General features: G+C 39.9%; 2 protein-coding genes across 13 annotated transcripts in view; both read right to left on the bottom strand.

Moving 5' to 3' along the window:
* LOC113929126 (general transcription factor IIH subunit 2) overlaps positions 1–6,693 on the bottom strand; it is a 43,740-nt gene extending 37,047 nt beyond the window's left edge. For 5 of the 6 annotated variants that reach the window (XR_003522104.2, XR_003522103.1, XR_003522106.1 and 2 more), the window contains exons 1-5: positions 6,605–6,644; positions 3,639–3,722; positions 2,704–2,781; positions 2,340–2,376; positions 1,826–1,912 (exon numbers count right to left, since the gene is read on the bottom strand). Coding sequence is in view for 1 of the 6 variants with exons in the window: in XM_027605798.2 (XP_027461599.1) it covers positions 1,826–1,912; positions 2,340–2,376; positions 2,704–2,781; positions 3,639–3,694 (258 nt within the window). In the remaining 5 variants the exon portion in view is untranslated. Of the gene's footprint in view, positions 1–1,825; positions 1,913–2,339; positions 2,377–2,703; positions 2,782–3,638; positions 3,723–6,604 lie in introns of all 6 variants that reach the window. The other variant, XR_003522107.1, reaches the window with a different exon arrangement.
* Positions 6,694–10,513: 3,820 nt separating this feature from the next.
* OCLN (occludin) overlaps positions 10,514–14,140 on the bottom strand; it is a 54,048-nt gene continuing 50,421 nt past the window's right edge. For all 7 annotated transcript variants that reach the window (XM_027607002.2, XM_027607001.2, XM_027607007.2 and 4 more), the window contains one exon: positions 10,514–13,404. In XM_027607002.2, the coding sequence (XP_027462803.1) occupies positions 13,303–13,404 (102 nt within the window). In that variant the 3' untranslated portion in view covers positions 10,514–13,302. The remainder of the gene's footprint in view (positions 13,405–14,140) is intronic.

Below are 14,140 nucleotides of genomic sequence, written 5' to 3'. Positions count from 1 at the left end.
AAAGGGATAATTGACAAAGCAAGACGCTGACTGGGGTCGGAGGACAGAAATTAAGAGCATAAATATTAGATAATCCATTAAACACAGAAAGAGGTTTTATCAATGAAAAAAAAAAAAAAAAAAAGAGCATAAATATTAGTCATTTTGTTGTATCATTTTCCTAAACGATGTGATTAAACTTCTACTTAGCTATAGTTTGTATAAACTCAAAAAAATGCATTCTTTAAAAAAATTTCTTCATGGGAAGGTATAATATTTACTCAAGGGAAGAGAGTAGACAGAAAAAAAGAACTATGACCAAGTCCTAGGGCATTCCAGCATTCTAAAGTGGGAGAGGGGAGCCTAAGACGAAATAAAATGACTCTATATAATCAAAGTCAAAAGAAGGATGTGTGGGGTGCCTGACTAGCTCAGTCCTTAGAGTGTGGGAATCTTGATCATGGGGTTGTGGGTTCGAGCCCCACATCAGGGGTACAGAGTTCTTAAAAAAAAAAACACATATACACACACACAAACAAAAACAAACAAAAAGAACAAAAGAAGAATGCCTTTCAGGAAGGATTAAGTGTCAACTATTTCAGTTGCTACTAAAGATAAAAAGGAGTTGAGTTTCACATCCTGGAGGTATGGTGGACCTTGAAAACGTAGTTGTGAAGGTACCATTCCAACTGGAGTGTGTTAAAGAGAGAATGCTGTGGACATTCAACTGTGGAGAGTGGATCAGTACTGTAATAAATACACACACATTCACCAATAGAGAAGATAAAGGACAAATCCAATCTAGTAAATTTAGAAAACTCATGTACAAGAAAAGGAGCGGAGGATTCTGGAGCAGAATTGAGTCCAGCAGTATGATTCAGCATCTACTTCAGCCTACTCCTCTGAAGCCCCATTCCTGACTGAAAAAGGTCCTGGGAAATTTCGCTAATACTCTTTCTTGCTTTTGGAAAGAAGTGAAGAGAGTACTGTTATCTTTCTCCTCTTCTACCAGAAGTTATGAATGAATAGGGAAAGAAATTAAGAACTAACCTTCCTTTCAGAAGAGAAGAATCCAAGCTTCACACTTAATTGAGGAAAAGAGTTCCAAAGCTGGGAATATCTCCTCATGGAAATGCATTATATCCTCCCTCCCCTGCCCAGTTAGTTAAACAAGATACAGGACAGTTAATAAAATCTCAGAAGATAAAATGAAGCCCTGTAAATCCAGCAGAGTCTGCACACCACCCAAGCTGAGCTTCACCCCTTTGGTGCACACCATTTCATCCCAGCTGCTATTCTTAGGCCACAGAAAAGTGGATAAAACATAAACTACCCAGGCTAAAATCAAGCTTTAGAAGAGAAAACATCCTCCACATAAAAACCTGTTCACAGATATTCCCAGCAGCATTATTCATAAAAGGCCCCCAAAAGTGGAAACAACCCAAAGTTGTATACAATGGAATCCTGTTTGGCAAAACTACAGAAAATTTGCTTCTGTTTTCCTTTCTTTTTTTTTTTTTTTTAAGTTTTATTTATTTAAGTAATTTCTGCACGCAACATGGGGCTCAAATTCACAACCCTGAGACCAAGAGTCACACTCCTCTGACCGAGCCAGTCAGGTACCCCTGGGTTTTCTTTTTGTGATGATAAAAATGCTCTAAAACTGACTGCGGTAATAATGTTGTACAACTCTGTAACAGGCAAAAAATTTTAACAGTATATTTTAAGTAAGTTGATTTTATGGTATGTGAATTATATCTTAATAAAGATGTTATAATAAAAATTTTTTTTTAGAATTCAGCGTCCTTTCTCACATTTAGTATAAATTAAAATGATTTTACTATACCTTTAAAGTACAAGTCAGTCTATTTGGCTTTAAATCTTGGTCTTCCATTGTTCTTGATCCATCTACTACCACATAAAGATGACGCATCTACCAAAAATAAACCACAAATATAACAATTTTCAAATTCAATTTTTGACCAAGAAGTAAAAATGGCATTTAGTATTTACATATTCTACACATATATATGTATATATATTTTTTTAAGATTTTATTTATTTATTTGACAGAGAGAGAGCCAGAGAGCACAAGTGGAGGGAATGACAGAGGGAGAGGGAGAAGCAGACTCCCCGCTGAGAAGGAAGCCCGATGTGGGGCTCTATTCTGGGACTCCAGGATCATGACCTGAGCCGAAGGCAGACGCCTAACCATGAGCCACCCAGGCGCCCATACACATATATTTTTAATATATTCTTCTAAAATATTTGTTGTCTTACTATTATTAATTCTGTCAAGACAGAATGCTTCTCTAACCCAACTAGTTCTGTACTGGTAAAGAAAAAAAAAGTCAACATACCATTCCAAGTCGAACTTGTCCATGGTGCTCAAATACTCTGTTAAAATTATGCAAACATTTTAATGGAATGTCCTCTATTACCCAAAAAATCAATATAACTTTTCAACTAACCTACATTTTCTAGTGAAGTAAATTATCAACTTATGGGGTTCACATAACTACAGGCATTTTGGACAGTCCCTGAAGACCCATTTCCCTTCTGAAGTGCTAGGTTGCTGTTTCCTTCCCCCTACTCAAGAGTTTAAAGGTCAGTTTCTCTAGAATACAGCTGAAATGAAGTACTGAGGAGTGGGGATAGGTGGACAGAAAGGCTTAAAGGAATCTATTTTATCTTTAGTAACACACCTACAAAAAGTTTACATACCTTTTTCTCTTTGCTTTGAAGAGAATGTCTTCTATCGTAGCTTTAAGTGATCCTGATTCATCTTCTTTAAGAATCTCCCTATAAGCAATATTTACTTGTCTGAAAAGCTAAAATTTTATTAACCCAAAAGAAATGAAAACATATGTCCACACAGAGATCTGCACATGAATGTTCACAGCTGCATTATTCATAAAAGCCAAAAAGTATAATCAATCTAAATGTCCATCAATTGACAAATGAATGAATGAAAACATGGTATACAATATAATGCTATTAAGTAATAAAAAGGAATGCATTACTGATCCCTGCTACAACATGGATGAACCTTGAAAATACTGTTATATGAAAGAAGCGAGACAATACTGACCACATATTATAAGATTACATTTACATGAAATACCCAAAAAGGCAAATGCATAGAGACAAAAAGTAGATTAGCAGTTGCCTACAGCTGGAGGTAGGAATGAAGTTAATCACAAATGGGCATGAAGTATCTTTTTTTTTTTTTTTTAAGATTTTATTTATTTGACAGCAAGAGAAAGAGAGAGATCACAGGCAGGCAGAGGGAGAGACAGAAGGCGGCTACCCGCTGAGCAGGGAGCCCGATGCGGGGCTCGATCCCAGGACCCTGGGATCATGACCTGAGCCAAAGGCAGACGCTTAACAGACTGAGCCACCCAGGCATCCCTGGATATGAAGGATCTTAATGGGGTGGTAAAATTTTCTAAAACTGATTTATGGTGATGATTGCACAACTCAGTAAATCTTCTAAAAATTAATGAATTATAAGTTGGAAACAGGTGAATTTTAACATGCGTTAAATATACTTTAATAAATTAAAAAAACCAATCACTGAACAAGGAGAGAGATAAAGGTGTAGAAGAACAGTAAGAAACAATGTGTAAACGAGAAGGGAGTCATAATGCCCTACTCACCATGTCCTTTCATAGCCTCCTTCCCATCGCTTAGTTCTTTCAGGTTCTTCATCCATTTTTTCCTTAAATGTATTATTCAGTATCCTGTAAAAGTCACTGAGTGTGAATTTTCTAAAAATATCTGGCACAAAATTCATACGTTTTTTTTTAAAGATTTTATTTTATTATTTATTTGAGAGAGAGAGAATGAGAGATAGAGAACACGAGAGGGAAGAGGGTCAGAGGGAGAAGCAGACTCCCCGCAGAGCAGGGAGCCCGATGTGGGACTCGATCCCGGGACTCCAGGATCATGACCTGAGCCGAAGGCAGTTGCTTAACCAACTGAGCCACCCAGGCGCCCCAAAATTCATATGTTTAAATGTGAAAAGTAAAGAGAGGGAAGCAAACATACAAAGTAAAAAACAGAGAATGCAAGGTCATCTAATTCTTTGCAATTTATTCAATAATTGTTGTTGAACAAAAATACTTCACAAAATCCTCATGGAACTCTTTTTCCCGTCCGTTAGAAAAAATATAAACGTTTACGCAAAAGTTTGGCACTAAGAGAGAGAAGCATCTTTTTACAAACTTTTTTAAAGTTGTTTTAAAGATTTTTATTTATTTGTCAGAGAGAGAGAGAGAGCAAGCGCACAAACTGGGGGGAACGGCAGGCTCCCCACTGAGCAAGGAGCCCGAAGTGGGACTCGATCCCAGGACCCTGGGATCATGACCTGAGCCAAAGGCAGACACTTAATGATTGAGCCACCCAGGAGCCTCTCTTTTTACAATTTTTTTTTAAAGATTTTGTTTATTTATTTGACAGAGAGAGACAGCAAGAGAGGGAACACAGGCAGGGGGAGTGGGAGAGGGAGAAGCAGGCTTCCCGCCGAGCAGGGAGCCTGATGTAGGGCTCGATCCCAGGACCCTAGGACCATGACCTGAGCCGAAGGCAGATGCTTAACGACTGAGCCACCCAGGTGCCCTCTTTTTACAATTTTTAAAAACAAAAATGCATTATAGTCATAGGACAAGACCACAGAACTATGGAAAGTGAGTAAAGATATAGATGAAACAAGATTAGCTACAAATGATGGTTATTATTACAGCTGGGTGATGGATCATGGTGATTCACTGTACTACCTGTCCACCTTTGTATATGTGTGAATTTTCTTATAATCAAAAAAAAAATCTGGGGCACCTGGGTGGCTCAACTATTAACAACTATTATGATCTCAACTATTAAAAAAAGAAAAAGGAAATGTTCAGTAATTCAATACAACATGGTTTCATCTAGATGAAGGGTGATTGGTTTTTTGTTTTATTACTTTCTGTATTTTCATATTTTTCATATGAACATGTATTTCTTTAATAATCAGGGATAAAACTGGTGGTGGGGGAAATCTATTAACCAGAGCCAAGTAATAAACATTCTAGTCACATCTACACTTCCATCATCCCAAATGGAATCTCCCTCCCCATCCTATGCTCTCACTTCCTTCAGCTTCCTTCTTCCATATATGATCAAAGGAATCATAAGGGCCAAGAAGACATTAAGGACAAAACAAACCCCATCACTGACAGGAGGAAAAATTAATTTCTGTAATAAGGACCATAAGCAAGACCTTACCCGCCACCTACATCGTGGTTTTCTATAGAAAAATAGATTTTAAAATCTAAAGAACTGACTTATAAATGGACTTTTGGAATGAAACTCTTATTAACAAGTTGGAGACTGCTTTCATGGCATCACTGCTTTCTGTGGCACCTGCTATAATCAGGTATTATTTGCTAAAGTTCTGTATCTCTCAATGAATTAACAAACCATTCCCTGGCATTGGAAGAAATCTATTTGTTTCAGGAAATCTGGTGATCTACTTTACTATATACTTCGGTAGATTGCCTGAAGTAATGACAAGTGACTTAATTCTAACATTTGTGTTATTTCAACACACTGTGCTGGTGCTTGTAAGTTTAATGATGAGTGCCTGCACTCAGAGGATATGGTGATTAAATGAACTTTTTGATCCTCCATGAAAGTTTCTGTATTTACTGTGAATTACAAAATTCCGTATTTACTGTGAATTACAAAAATCAAAGCTTACAGTGTTCTTGATGTTTTTAAATTCTTACAAAGTCACTACTGCCATCCATCATATCAATATTTACAGTATTTTATTCTTAGTTTATTACTTTTAATTTTCTTAAAGTTCAGAAACACAGTGAGAACTGATGAGCAGAAACTGCAAAGAGGAACACTTCTGGCTCACAACATCCAAGGACTTCCTAATTAGAGCTGACTGCAATGGGAAATTACAGGGATAGGACAGAGGTATTAAGCTCCCATAACTACAGATGTTCCAAGGGAAGCTGGAAGTTTATAATGCATGTTACTAATAGAGAAGGAAGTTATGCATCCTGGAGAAAGATGTAGTTGGTGACCTCTTAGGTCCGTATCTCCAAAAGCTGATCCGTTTCCTGAAACTCCAACTCCAGAAAAGCCACTGTGCCTAGCGTCAGCCTGTTGGTGTGATTCCTGTCACATGAGCTCAGAATGCTACTACAAACAAACGAGATCTGCACCAAACATCGCAATTTATGAAGCTTTTATTCACACCTTACCCTGCCAAGCGCTACTAGGCATGGGTGATCACTATCCTGTTTTCATACATGGAACTCGAGGCTCAAAAGGCCGGTAACGCTCTCGAGGTCACACAGCTGGAGGCAATCAATCTCTAACCCAAGACCGCAATTCCCGAAACTCGCGTTCCGCTTTAGCGAAGGAGAGCCATTCCCTGGACTGCAGCCCTAGATGGTTCTATGCAGCTAAGAGACGGAAGTTGCCCTTCTCCCCCTTCACACGCTCCCTCCCACCCACAATCCACAAAGCACAAGAGGCTGGTCGGCCCCCTTCAGCCTCCGCCCCCACCCCCCGTCGCGCCGCGAAGGCCCCTCCTTGCTGCCGTGCTCCCCAGACGGTCGGTCCCCACCTTCGCTCCGCGAGAAGCTCTAGCCGCGGACTCACCGGTCTCGTAGGACGCCGCTCTACCCGGAAGCTCCGTCCAGTCGGCTCCAAGGCCTCGGCGGAAGTCCTTCCCCTGCGCGCGGCAGCGACGCACTAACGTTCCGGTTACTGCGAGCGTCGGTCGCTGGAGCAGGGCGCTCGGGGGCCGGGCGTCCCAGAAGCTGATGAAGCTGCGAGAAGGAGCCTCTTGCCCCACTCTCCGCTGTTATTCACAAAAACGCGGGAAAAGTGATCTCCGTTCGGCCGGGTAGCCGTCGACCTGGGATCTTAGGAGCTTAAATTTTGTGTATTATGTCTCTAAGGTTGGCATGAAGGACTGATCGCAGCAGCGGCAACTACGCCAGAACCTTGCGGTGCAAGAGTTTTCTGGGACTGCTCTGCGGCTCCTGTTCATGCAACAAGTATTATTGGGCACCTGCTTTGGGCCTGATACAGTTCTAAGCACTGAGTAAATAGCAATTAAAAACTAATCCCTGCCCCCCGTGGAATTCTTCTATGAATATATTTATCGAGAAAAACATACTGTACCACATGGTGATAGTGCAAATAGAGAAAAATTAAGCATGGAAGGGGAACATGGTCCCAGCTTAACAGTGTAGTCCGAGGAGTCCTCACTGACAGTTGAGCCATAACCGGAATAAGGAAGGGAGTTAACCATACTTATACCCAGGGCAAATCCTCCCGAGGCAAAGGGAACCTCAAGGGCTAAGGCCCTGAGGTGGAAACCCATCCGTATGTTTCTGGGACTGCATGAGAAAACGGGTTGAGCGATGGTAGCTGAAATCGGCCGCGGGCTCTGAACATTTTAGTAACTTTGGAGGAATGATAGTGGTTTGGACGAGGATAGTATGACTGCAGCTAGTGAGAAGGGTTGGATTCTAGATCTTGTCAATAGATGTGTGTTAGGAAAAAAGATCCAATGACCCAAAAGTTTTCAGCTGAGCAACTGAAAGGTTAGAGTTGCAATTTCTGAGAGAATGGGGGGTGGTTAAGATCTGTTCAGTTCTGGACAAGTTTGAGATGCTTGAGATGCCTGCTAATATGGAAATGGTAGTGTGCATGAAAACAGCAGTGCCTTAAAATAGGCTAAAGGCCTAAGATGTCAGCCTTCTGTGACTACCTGAGGTGACCTCAAGCGGAAACCAAAAACAAGAAGTGGAAACCAGTTAGGCAGAGGTCTGCAGGCAATATTTTTTTTAACAAATATGATAGAAACACAATGTATTAAGATGACCCAAGGGTTTTTCACATGTCTATGTGGAAATCAGTGAAGCTAAATTTTTACAATGGAACTGATTGTACCTTGTGACACATAATCATAATTAGAGAAACTGCTTGCAAGCACATCTACCCCTTCCCACTTTTGCGTATATAACCCCCTGTGAAGCTAAGTTTCAGAGCAGTTCTGAGCAATCTGAAATACTGTTTCCTGGGCCATAGTCCTCAGTAAGACAAATAATGCATTTACTAACCTACTTGGAGGTTGGCTTTTTTTTTTTTTTAGACAACACTAAGCATTTCCCACACTTGAGAAGCGGAGATGCAAGGTCCAGCCAGAGCATCAGAGAAAGCTTACATCCACGTGAGGAACAGTGGGAAGGAACTGCAGGAACTGGAGCTTATTTCCCCATCAGCATACGCTCCCCTTCTGCTGCCTGTATTGCTTTGTTGGTACCAACATCTTCCCTTGTGTTCTGCCCCCTCAAAAACATAAACAAGCCATGCTGCATGATACTGGAAAGAAAAGACCTGGATTTAAAATTAGGCTCCGCCACACTAGCTGGGTGACCAACAAGCAAGTCACAAACTATGTTATGTATAAAGTAGGGATACCTTCACCTACACACGACATAGTGGCAACTCCATTTCCAGCTTTTATTTCCCCCCAGAGGACAAAGGCCTTATTATTTTCAGTGTTGTCTTTAAAAAGGAGAGAATTTGGCATTGCTGATTCTTTCCCAGTGCCAGTCACCTTTTGTTTTTGCCTCCCCCACATCTTTAACTCTTCACAGGACTCACACCTTTTCCTTGCCCTTCCTACTTTCCCTCCATCCTCCCTTCCTTTCACAAACTCCACTTTTTCTTTTCCTCCATTCTGGTTGGCCACCATGTTCCAGGACAGGATGCATTCCTATGGGACAACTGGCCACAACCCCAAGCCCCAAGCATGTATCTTGCATATGTTCACTAACCATCAGTCTGGGAAGACCTTTTTTTTTTTTTAAAGATTTTATTTACCTGACAGAGAGAGAGAGAGCACAAGTAGGCAGAACAGCAGGGAGAGGGAGAGGAAGAAGCATGCTCCCCGCTGAGCAGGAATCCTGACGTGGGGCTCGATCCCAGGACCCTGGGATCATGACCTGAGCCAAAGGCAGCCGCTTAACCGAATGAGCCACCCAGGCGCCCCTGGGAAGACGTTTAATTAAAAATTTCTTAATTTTTATTTTATGTAGGCTCCACACCCAATGTGGGGCTTAAACTCATGACCCTGAGATCATGAGTCCCACGTTCAACCGACTGAGCCAGCCAGGCACCCCTAGGGAAGGCTTTTCTTTTGAATGAAAAAAAAAAAGTAGTCCCCAGTAAAGTATATTTGTGGAGAGGAGGCTGGATCATTCAAACTCACAACTGTGAAGTTTACTTTCCTCTGTATATATTTTAGTCATAGATCTTAACTAGGACTTGTACCAAGGCAAAACAAAACGTGCATAAATCCATGGTAATCCCTTGCTGTTAACTATGGCTGACACAACATTCTAATTGTATACAAATTGGGAGAAGAAATGGATCTAACCTAGCCTAATGTTTCAACTAGTAAAACGAAGGGGCAACTATGAAGAATGGACCAGTCTGTTCTTTGCCCATGGGTAGCTGAACACAGTCCCCAAGGTTAATAAATTTATGAAGAACTCAGCCAGTGTTATTAGACTAAAATTCAGCATGCACAACTTTGGAGACTGGGAGAGGTGAACTTGATGCAAGTATCTGTAAAGATACTTTCTCACACAGAGACTCATTAAAAACCTCCACAACTGCTTTTAACAGAATAGAATAATCCTTATTTTGACATGTTAGAGCACTTGCTCATCATCTATTGTCACAGTGCCAAGCCTAATGCAATTATCTAAAATTCAGAAGAACTCATACCCTAACGCTGCACCCAGCACAGACCAAATAAGGACTTGGATGATACACACATTCTTAAAACACAATTTGTTTTTTAAAAACTTGTTTCAAGTCTCACCTTCCAGCTGTGGGAAATCGGTTTAACTGGCCATGTTTATTACATTCTGACAAGGACTGTTGTTCTAAGTCCTACGTTAACTACCTTCATTAACAACTGTGAGATCAGGTACACATAGTTCTTCAACAAATAAACAAACTGAGGGGCAGGAAGGCTAAGTAATTTGTCCAGGGTCACAAAGCAAGTAATTGCTGCAAGGCAAAGCAAGAATAGGGCGACACAAGCAGGGAAGAGCGAGGGTCCTGTGACAGCGACTAGAAATCTTGGGGGACCCCTACATTGGGTTGCAGTACCCCCCACAAAATCAGTTATGTTTCCATGCTTTTCTCTAACTGCAAAGTGGCATTATTTTAACTTAACAGTGCTTTCTAAAAACTACCCAAGTTAGGGACGCCTGGGTGGCTCAGTCGGTGAAGCGTCTGCCTTCGGCTCAGGTCATGATCCCAGGGTCCTGGGATGGAGTCCCACATTGGGCTCCTTGCTTGGCAGAGAGCCTGCTTCTCCCTCTACCTGCTCTGCCTGCCGCTCCCCCTGCTTGTGCTCTCTCTCTCTCTCTGACAAATAAATAAAAAAACAAAAAACAAAACAAAACAAAAAGAAACCACCCAAGTTACTTGGGCATTATTCTTTGTGAAAACTTCCCATTAAAAGACATGTGAACAGTATAAAACGCAGGAGGAGGGATGACACAGCTGTCCATCTAAGTCATTTGTCCTTCCACAGAAGTTACACAGTTAATGCAGAACCACAAGCTGCCAGGAGACGGGGTCTGAATCCTGATTACTCCAGCTGAGCTTTCAGAGATGTCCAGAGGAGATACTTCTATCACAGTGATGAAGGAGGAAGCATGTCTCTGGGTGAGGAACTCTTACAGCCTCAACTGAAAGTCCCCAGAGCCATGACTGGAGAACTCTTCTCCTGCTCATTCCCTTCTTTACACATGCACACCCATTCAGGTCTTTACAGATACTTCCAATATTTCAAACGAAGCATTTTATGTCAATTAAAAGTACTTAAAATGCACTAAAAATATATTGTATTAACACCAGAGTAATCCCATCTTACCCATGAATTTAGTGACAGTCAACCTAGATAGAATGGGAGTCCAGAACCTAATATTCCAACAGACCAAGATTCCAATCCTATTTAAACACTTGCTACTGTCTGACAGTGGACCAGTTAATCTACCACATCATCAGTTTTCTTACCTATTAAATGAGAATGAGAAATGATTACATGTCAATGGAATGTTATAAGGATTAAATGATAATTTCATGTATGTGTGTATACAATGTAACTTTTACTATAAATACCAACAGGCCTCAATTTATTTCAAAAAATACAAGGCATATATGACAAAACTAAGACCTGTTCTTTCTGGCAGATGGATATGTCTATAGTTTTCTATTTTTCTTTAAATTTTTCAAAATAAAGAGAAATTAAAATATTGATCTTATCTACTTTGAATACAGAAGCATCTATGTAAAGGCATCCCTGTGTGCAGTTAACCTTTATCAGCAGGACCACATGCTTTCACAACAGAATTTCTGGAACAATCGTTTAAAATAGAAGGCAGACTGCAGACGTTAAGAACCTCAGGTCAGAGATGCACGAGACCTCCAACAACTAATCTAAACATCTTGTTGTCCAAACTAGAAATCGGCCTAAGTGGTTGTTTAGTTACATCCAGCTGGTTGATTCCAAGTGGTCTTTAAGCACCACATTTGAGAAATTATTTTCTTGTATTTTATTTCTAAGTCCAATTTTCTGACACAATTTTACAATGGAAATTCATGCTATTTGATTTTGTCCGTTGAGCTGTATAGTTTTGTCAGAATCCTGGCATCCTTGCCATCTTCATAATATAAGTACACTGACTTCCAAGAACAAAGAAATTTAAATTTTAGCATACATAAAAATGAGTTAAGTTGCTCAAGAGAGTCTTTACCATTCGGTGTGAAACCAAAAGGTATGAAAACTATAAACTCTTACCTTTTGTAATATGTACAGCACATGGAAAATTAAGAATTTCTTCAATTTGAAGAAATGAATCCATGTTATAATAGAAACATTATTTTAAGATGTATCTTTGGAAAATGATTCAGACTTGTATATAAAGAATTACACACTTGTCTGAATTGTATACTAATGATTATTTAAAGATTATTCTTCAAAAATTTTACAAAAACAGTTCTAAACTGAGGGGACAATCACAATCAACTGGGCTAGCTATATGCCCACTATCAGCTACTTTCACTTTACTAATAAAAGTTTAAGTTAAAAAAAAGTGATGGGCACCATCTGAAATAATTTGATGTTTTGTGGGATTGCCCTCTGTTTCCGGACAAATCAGCCTTCTGATAGCCAAAAGACTGGGAAATTTAGTAACCAGCATGGCACCCAAAATAGTTTAAAACATTAACAGATAAAACCCCAAACTTAATAGCACTAATAATGTCAAACGACTATATGAAAGAAGACAACACCAGGCTTAATACCTTAGGAAGTATATACAGAACTTGAACATTGTTTAAGATACAATTCAAGTCACAACCGAATTAGCAACGTCATCAGATACTCTGATATAATGAAAAAGCCTAGTTTAAAAAAAAAATGCATGTAAACCATAAAAGATTACAAAGTATTTTAGAATACACAACAGAATTCTAACCAGGAGGTTTAAATTTTGATTCTTAAAAGGTGAATATATATTTACAATCTTTAAGTTTCACAATTTGTTATTTTTACATGATCTTTATTCTCTGGATAACATAAAACAATAAAAAGCTCTTTTAACACCACTGATACACAGAAAAAAAAAAAATCAATAGGGAGGTTGGTAGAATGCACTAGCGATAGTTAGCTAACATACAAAAGGCCAGGGACTTTATTCATGGACTCAAGTCACAAAACAGACTGAAAAAAAAAACTGTAAGCCGGTTAACAGGCACTTTCCCTTCAGAGACTTCACTGCAGGGACAGAGTTTCCTTACCTTAGAAGGAATGGTTATAAATAACAATTTTGAAGGCAGAGTTCTGGGAGGAATGGATGAGATCACCTATGGGAACTAATGAGCGCACTTACGTGTTAAGAAAAGACTGTGCAAGTTCACAGCACAGGTCACCGTGGGACGTTCCTTCAAGGTTTAAAAACCTCAACCTGTAGTCAGTCAGTCCTTAATACAATAGATGAATTTTAAAGCACAGAATCCTTAATTGGAGTGTTCAGCCCAGTTGATTATCAAAAGCTATTTATAAAATGCTTCAATACTCAATACTGATGAATTAAAGCTACCAAAACTTTGTAATGATCACAAAGATTTGGCCTCCTGGGTTAAAATCCAAAGTCATTTTGCCTCTTGACAACATTGCAGAGATGTCAAATACTTCTTAATCTCTCAAACCGTGTGGCAAACCTTCTATGTTTTCTGTCTATCATAATCTCCGACCATCTTCTTGATGTGTGACAATTTGCTCTTCAACTGTTTGCAATAATTCCTCTTATTTTTGTAATCTGCAGACTAAAAAGGAAAAAAAAATAAACCAGGTAAATTTAACAAAATAAAAACAAGTTGTGTTAGGGGCTAGGGAGGCAGAGGTGAATAAAAAAAAAAAAAAAAAACGTAGAATAGGGGCATCTGGGTGGCTCAGCTGGTTGAGTATCTGCCTTTGGCTCAGGTCATGATCCCAGGGTCCTGGGATCAAGCCCCACACTCAGCTGAGCAGGCAGCCTGCTTCTCACTCTCCCTCTGCCTGCCACGCCCCCTACTTGTGCTCTGTCAAATATATAAAATCTTAAAAAAAAATCGAATATTAGTCAAATAAAATTGTTGGGGGTGATGATACAGGCATCTGGCAGTTTCTCTGATCATATAGGTAGCTGATTCTTTTTCCTCAATCATACCTTCTAACCTGAGTTTTACAAAGCATACGCTAATTCCTACTGGTTTGTAAAGTGACCCAAGACACTTACTGGCCTTTTTGCGAACACATCATCTAAAAAATCAGTAAACAGGGGTGCTTGGTCAGCTCAGTTGGTAGAGCATGTGACTCTTGGTCTCAGGACTGTGGGTTCAAGCAATATGCTGAGTGAAGAAAGAACTTAAAAATAAAATCTTTTTTTTTTTTTTTTAAGATTTTATTTGAGAGAGAGAAAGAGAGCGCACCAGCAGGAGAGGCAGAGGGGGAAGCAGGTTCCCTGCTGATGTGGGGCTCCATCCCCCAGAACCTAGAGATCATGACCTGAGCCAAAGGCAG

Source organism: Zalophus californianus, chromosome 5, assembly GCF_009762305.2.
Source record: "Zalophus californianus isolate mZalCal1 chromosome 5, mZalCal1.pri.v2, whole genome shotgun sequence".
Classification (NCBI taxonomy): Eukaryota; Metazoa; Chordata; class Mammalia; order Carnivora; family Otariidae; genus Zalophus; species Zalophus californianus.
Note: the sequence above shows the minus strand (reverse complement) of the source record. Positions and strands in the feature narration are given on the sequence as shown.